The 7,500-nt window shown below is 44.6% G+C and overlaps 1 protein-coding gene across 1 annotated transcript in view; it reads left to right on the forward strand.

Moving 5' to 3' along the window:
- The first annotated feature begins 7,404 nt into the window (after nucleotides 1–7,404).
- LOC125033406 (tRNA pseudouridine synthase Pus10-like) overlaps nucleotides 7,405–7,500 on the forward strand; it is a 7,497-nt gene continuing 7,401 nt past the window's right edge. Inside the window, exon 1 of the mRNA XM_047624885.1 lies at nucleotides 7,405–7,500. This exon is cut by the window's right edge and continues 143 nt beyond it. Within this exon, the coding sequence (XP_047480841.1) occupies nucleotides 7,494–7,500 (7 nt within the window). The 5' untranslated portion in view covers nucleotides 7,405–7,493.

Below are 7,500 nucleotides of genomic sequence, written 5' to 3' on the forward strand. Positions count from 1 at the left end.
AACCTTATTGCCCTCCTCCCCACAGTACTATATCACTCCACACCACTCCCTCTTACTTCTGTCCTCATCCCTCTAAAATTCCCACCTCTACAAACCTTTTGAAGACCCTATTTAGCCCAAGTGGGACCAACAGTGCCTCTAAAAACAAGTTTCCTTCCACAGCCATCTCAATTTTTCACGCCTTGTCACAGTTACATCTGAATCCCAGGGCTATGCACTACCAACCTGGCTGACCACTGGCAATTCTATTCCTGTCCAACCCCACTCCTCTCTTAATACTTGCGGTGGAACTGCTTCCATCTCCCCGGGTGATTGCCCTGTCTACAACAAATTTTGGCTGATGCTTCAATGCAGTATCAGTACAGTGCTACAATATTTGCCCCAGTGGCAGTTGAAAGTCCTACTTCAATATTGCTAAGATTACCTTTAGTAGACAAGGTCTTCCCCATAAGGTCTATATAGGTGGAGAGTCTTACCCTGTCAAGCTATATCAACCTTCACCCTGTCAGAAATGTTGGCACTTTGGCCACCCTGCAGAGCACTGTCTTTGCACAACCTGCCTAATTATGCACAAGTGCCAATTGTGGTGGCACCCTGCTTACAAGTTTGAGTTTGAGGTAGCATTATTTTTATGAGAGGCCAGACAGGGTGTGATTTTTTTTTTTTTTTTGTCACTCCATACTCCAATACTATTCTTTGTTTCACTCCTCTTCCCTCTATCCAAGTTGCCTCTACATCTTCCTCAGTACCATTTCCCCCTAATCCTCCCTTATCTCCCAATCCAATCCTTTTTCCAGTCTAAATCCTGATACTCTTATATCCACAACTCCCCTTATGTCTGTCCCTACTCCTTCCACACCAGACAATCCAAATGTTCCATGAAATTTCTGATACTACACCCTCACCACCACCCGATGTCCTGCCTCAATCCCTGGGTACTACTGCTCCTACTTCTCAGACACCCATTTCTACCCCTGTCACCCATTGATTGCTCCACAATGGCTCTTGGAATATTGAAGGTATTTATGTTCACCTGATATCACCTCATCCATCAAAAAACACCATACACTATACCTCCTGTTCAAACCACTGCCACTTGCACAATTATTTGTGCTTTTCTTAGCCGCTAGATTAACATTATTTCAATTTACTTTTCCCCTTCTCTTCCCATTGACTTGAATACTTTTGAAACTGCTTTCTCAACTTCAACCACCATTCCTAATACTTGGTGATTTCAGCTGTTGCCACATTCTTTGAGGTGACTACTTCCCATTCCCAGTAATGCTTTCTTTCTCTTCTGGAGCCACTGGTCATGGCTTTTGCTTTCCCACCACAAATTCCTACTTCAACTCTACTCCTTGGGCAAATTCTTTGGTATTATTTTTTAATACAAATTCCTGGCAAGACCATATCTTCTCCATTAAAGAAAAACCCTGCGGACTCCTACAGACTCTCTCCCATTTATCATGGGGTTCAGAATGCGAAACTTCATCTTCATATTGCCCTCATCCTCTCCACTCTTGACTTGACTATGGCTGCTCCATTTACTATACCTCTCTACAAGCTCACCTTGATAGAATACACCATCGTGGTCTACACTTATCCATAGGTGCCTTAGAGAGTGGAGAGCTTATATGTCGAATCAGGCCTACCATCCCTCTCCCTCTTAACTAACTGTCTCTCAATCCCTTCTTCCTATCTGTACCTCCTCTCCATGCCAACCTACTTCTTTCTCTACCCGCATGGATGCTCTCCTCCCATTCACCCTTTCCTCCTCTCCGATCCCTTCCTTTTTCTGCCCAGACGTTCCCTCCCTGGCTAATACCTTCCTCCTGTATTTGTTCCTCTGTTTTTCGTGATACACCAAGATCAGATACTCTCTCATCTGGCCAAACTCATTTTCCCAACCATGCCTCTACTCATTACTCCAACACACACACACACACACACACACAAAGATATCTCTCTGGTGTTGGTTTTGCTGAAATCTTTCCTTCCTGTACTTTCAACTTTCCAGTTCTGCCTGAAGCCAACATTCGTACTACATAATTATATGCGATCCTCTTCGTGTTAGAACGCTCACCTTCTCTTCCTTCCTCATCCTCCAAAAAATCCAGAAACTCATTGTCCCTTAAAAAATCTGCACAAGATTCAGGACCAGTCATGTCACATTCTAATCCACCTCTGTGCTCTTCATGGAATGTTCCTCTTTAAGCCCCACACATCATGCAATTATGTCCCTGCTTAACTTAACTTACCTTCAACCTGTATCTCCCCCCCAATCCCTTGCCCGTTGTTGTCGTGGGGGGGCTTAGGAGGCGGAGACTGGGACCCAATGCTGGGGAACTCCTCAACCTTGGGACTCAGCCTTCGACTCAACAAATTTTGCATGGTCTTTTTTTTCCCCTCCTTCTTTTTCGTTTCTGTCCCTTCACCAACCCCTTCTACTATCCACTTCCTAAGGTGTGAGAGCCGTACTGAAAGGATGAAAGGCTGACTTTGTGCCAGTCCTGAACGGCCTGAGGGAGCCATGGACACGGTATTCCCCTGCTTTAGTTGTCTAGCCCTTACCCCTCGAGGGACCCTGAGGAGTGGACCGTTTCTCTCCCCAACATACTCCAGGCTTACCATGGTCAACAATGAAGATTTTATACCATTATTAGATAGCACATTTATTTTGCTTTTAACCATTAACCATACCATTATTAAAGGCAATGAGGCTTGCCTCTTCATCAAATAGCTCCACCAATTCAAACTCGCCCGATTCCCTAACCCCAGGCTCTCCTTTGGCCATGGCTCTGAACACTACAACTAATACCCCCTCCTCAATGCCGACTAGTACAGTATCCACCCTAATCAACACCCCAGGAGACATTTCTACTCCCACATGCTCAACTTCAACAACTATACCCCCACAACCTTCTTCATCAACTACCCCATCCTCCCTTATACTACCTTACAACCTTATTGTCCACCTCCCCATAACACTACTTCCCTCAACACTACTCCCTCTTCCACATGCCCCCGTCCTTCTACTACCCCCATCTCTACAAAATTCTTAAATAATCTATTTAGCCCAGCCAAATGGGACCGATTTTTCGTGATCCCTCCCACAACTTCTCACACTTTCTGCTTTGACAACCTGTTTTCATTCCTCAAATGCATATACATCCTTCACTTGATCTAACCCCTATACATTACCTTACCCAACCTTAACCTATTTACTCGTCAATTCCTTTGCCCAACTTTGACAACTAATCACTAACTCAACCACCCTTCACTACCATTTACTATAGTGCTACATGACCTTAGATGTCTAGCACATTTATTTTGCTTTTAACCATTAACCATTACCATTAGGAATATGTATACTGACTTCAAGGTAAATTAAACAAAAAAAAGGTTAAGAGCTTGTGTTTTCGAGATTTTCTAATAAGAGCAATTACTCTATTTAAGAATATGAGAAGAACAAAAGAAATGAAAAGTGAAGGAATGACCTAAAAAAAGTATTCTTTATTAGTAAAAATACTCAAGCACCAAATGAAGTAACATATCAAAAGAACAAAACCTACGATGCAATTAATGAAACCATGTGTCGAAAAAAAATTAATAGCCAGGAACTCAAAGAACCTCATTACATTGCGCTAAATTAAACAAAAGATTAAGAGGCATATGACAGGAATATCATGTCAGGCAAATAAACAAAGCACCATCATATCTAAGGCCAAAAATACTAAATTAACATAATGAGAAGATGCTGAATAAAAAATAAGTGGAAATGGCTAAAATATACTGCAACAAAGTGGGTGAGAAAAAGTGAAATGCAGCCTAAGATTTTCTATAGGATTTATTGGAAGGTATTTTTGTCGCTGGTCAAGTCAAATCTCACCAGCACCAATAGCGCTGATTCCCTACACGGGTTGTGCAATGGCGAGCCCCTTAGTAGAACATTGGAGAAGTCTGACAGGGTGGGAAGTCACATGCTTGTTGGTTAAACTGGACTGAAAACCAGTCTTTCAGTTGGGACTATTTATTTCTTTGGATTCTTCATTCTTCCTCGGGTATTAAATATACCTGACTGTAAGTCTCCTTGTTTATACCGGCAGCACTAATCAACCATATAGTACATATACATGCACACACACACACACACACACACACACACACACACACACACACACACACATACACACACACACACACACACACACACACACACACACACACACACACACACACACACACACACACACACACACACATACACACACACACACACACACACACACACACACACACACACACACACACACACACACACACACATACACACACACACACACACACATACACACACACACACACATACACATACACATACACATACACATACACATACACATACACATACACATACACATACACATACACATACACATACACATACACATACACACACACATACACATACACACATACACACATACACACATACACACATACTCTCTCTCTCTCTCTCTCTCTCTCTCTGTGTGTGTGTGTGTGTGTGTGTGTGTGTGTGTATGTGTGTGTATCCACCCTTCGCTTCCAGCCACGGGGGTCCCTCATGGTGAATCACCAGGCAGGCCCTCATCCCATCTCTAGCTCCTCGCCATAGGTCTGGTCGAATTGGCAAGCCATAAACTCCAAGGTCGTCCCAGGGGCCTCCTCTACCCAGGATTTTCTCGTAAAGAGACAATCTGATGGGCAAGGTCATCTACAGGGGAACGGGCTAGAGGCCGATATATCCTGAGTCGGCGGTCCCGGATTATGCAGGTAATCGGCTTCATGGTGTAACCGTCGGTTGGACACATGGTCCTGCCGATTGTATCTCATGATCTGACATAGGGACTTATTACAAAAGTTATCAAGGCGCGACTCGATAGAGTTCAGGTTTCACTTCCATAAAGCAAAACTGGCAGTATCAAGGCCTTGAAGAAACGTAGCTCGGTCCTTCTGCTTAAGTACCGGCATCAAATACTGTTGTTGACTGGCTTCATTACTTTTGCTGCCAGGCCAATCTGTCTACTGACTTTCTGGTCAGTAGACCAGAAAGTCAGTAGACAGAAAGCCCTCGCCGCAATTATGTATCGACTGAACAGGTTTCCCTCACAAGTCCCCAAAATCCTGGACCTTATCTTCGTCCAGGAGCCCTCTAGACCCAAAGGCTTCACCTCATTGCTGATTGTATCAAGAGCCACATCTAGCGATTCTAGAAACTCAGATAAGAATTCAACATCGTCAGCAAAGCACAGATTCGTGTCAGAAGAATGTGAGCGAAAACCTTGAATGATATACTGAGCAGGGTATGCCACAATAGTTGCACCATTCCCATCGATCCCCTTTGATCTTCCAAAGGGCAGTATGCAAGGCCCGTGCCATAGGTTCACCTTCAGCCCTGCGCACGGAAGAACAGGAAAAATGCCAATTGTCATTCAGTCGTGCCACGCGACACGCATCTGTGGTCTCCAATTTCTCCAGCGAGATGAAATTCTGCTTTGACCTCGGGCGTCAGCGCGTCCTGCGCTGCATCGAGTGTTTCGAGCTTGAAGGAATCCTACAGAGCTACAGGGTCCTTCAAGTTTTCAAGTACTGCTAATCGATCAGAGATAGCGATGGCGAACCTCCGGGAACACTCCTCCCTCAATCTACCCAGGTGAAATAGCTTGGAGTGGACACTGGGAAGACAGGGGGATTTGAAGAAGACCTGGAGTGTGGGCACAACCAATGGTCAGTACCATAAAAAACAACTTTGGAGGATCCTAAGAAGAAAGTGGACGATCTCCTTGGCCGCAGTACCTGTATAACTACAGCGACGTGGTTTGGAATGCTGAATCCAAGAGCCACAAATCCTGTCTCTGGGATCTAGCAAAGTCTCGGAGAAGGAGGATATTCTTGCTGCTGAGATCAGTTCCCGAGCCATGGGGACCAACAGACATCTTATAGCCAGCTCGCTCACAACTGGATACTGCACTGAAGTCAACCAGTACAATGCGAATGTCTAGCTGGGGACATTTGTCTGCCACTAATGTGAGTTTGGCGTAGAATGCCTCTTTCTCATCGAGTTTGCAAACATCGGTAGGAACGTACACAGCAATAAGACCAAAAGCATGCTTCCTTCTCAATGCCATAATACGCTTGTCAATTGGAGTAACCTTCACTACCGAAGGCTGAAGTCGGCTACTCCCTGGAGATGATGACCAGGGAGTAGACGGCTTCAGTCCGACCAGTAGTAGGTGAACCCACCCACACTGATCGTGCCGGTGCCTGGTCTTCTCTCTTTCGAGAGGGCAGCCACCTCAACTCCCAACCGCTTCATTCCCTCGATAGCAGGGTCAAATGATCATTAAGCCGTGAAGACCGGATGTTCCAAGCTCCTACCCGGACAGCCCTCCTGAGGTTAAACCTCGGGCAGTCTCTCCAGGTGGAAGCCACCTCTGCTAGTCCTGCTGACGTTGTTCCATAAAAAGGGGGCCGGCAAGCTGCGGGGCCCAATGTCAGCCTGTGGGACTAGGTTGGCAATTGCCGGGATCCAGGCGGGACGAGTAACCCTTACTCCCATCCTGCGCCCCAGCAGTCTCCCTCCCAATGGGAAAGAGAGCCCGTCTCACTTGCTGGGTGAGAGCGGCAATACTCTCCCCTCAAGCATTTCCATTCATGTGCTTTCATGCCAGTGGGTTTATACCAATAGGGAAGAGGACTGGCGAGTTGTTTCGCTCTAGGCAGCTATGAGCGAGAAGGCATGCAAAGCGCTGGACAATAAGATACCACACCATCGCTTCACATCGCCCTGAGTATGGTACTGTCGTACCATCGCCCGCGACATATAGTATAATATAAACCATGTAGATTAGTATATGATACAGAAATTAACAACAGATATATAAAATAAGTTAAGCAAACAGAATGCATTGATATAGTATAGATATAACTTGGCTATAGGGTGCGTATACCAGTTTCATACCCAGAGTGACCTAAGTTCGATGCCTGGTCAGGGAGGATTGTTATATATATGTAAACACGTCCCCCCCCCCCCATATATGTATATATATATATATATATATATATATATATATATGTGTGTGTGTGTGTATGTATATATATATTCTTGTTTACAAGAATATATATATATATATATATATATATATATATATATATATATATATATATATATATATATATAATCCACCTGGATTCCATCTTCAGACCTGCAGATGGAATCCAGGTGGATTCCGAAACTGTAGTCTCTTTTTCAATTAAATCTAGTTTTACAGTGTGGGTTTTTATACTGTACTTAGCAACCAAGAGAACCCCCAATCTCTAACGGGGGAACCAGAATCCGTTCTATCCGCGGCCGAGCGAGCGTTCCTCTGCATAAGCGACCGTCGCCTCGAAACTCCAGGCAAAGTTTAACTTGTTCCGAGGCGGTGTTGAGGACACTCTATTTTGCATTTATGTTGG

Source organism: Penaeus chinensis, chromosome 16 (assembly GCF_019202785.1).
Source record: "Penaeus chinensis breed Huanghai No. 1 chromosome 16, ASM1920278v2, whole genome shotgun sequence".
Classification (NCBI taxonomy): Eukaryota; Metazoa; Arthropoda; class Malacostraca; order Decapoda; family Penaeidae; genus Penaeus; species Penaeus chinensis.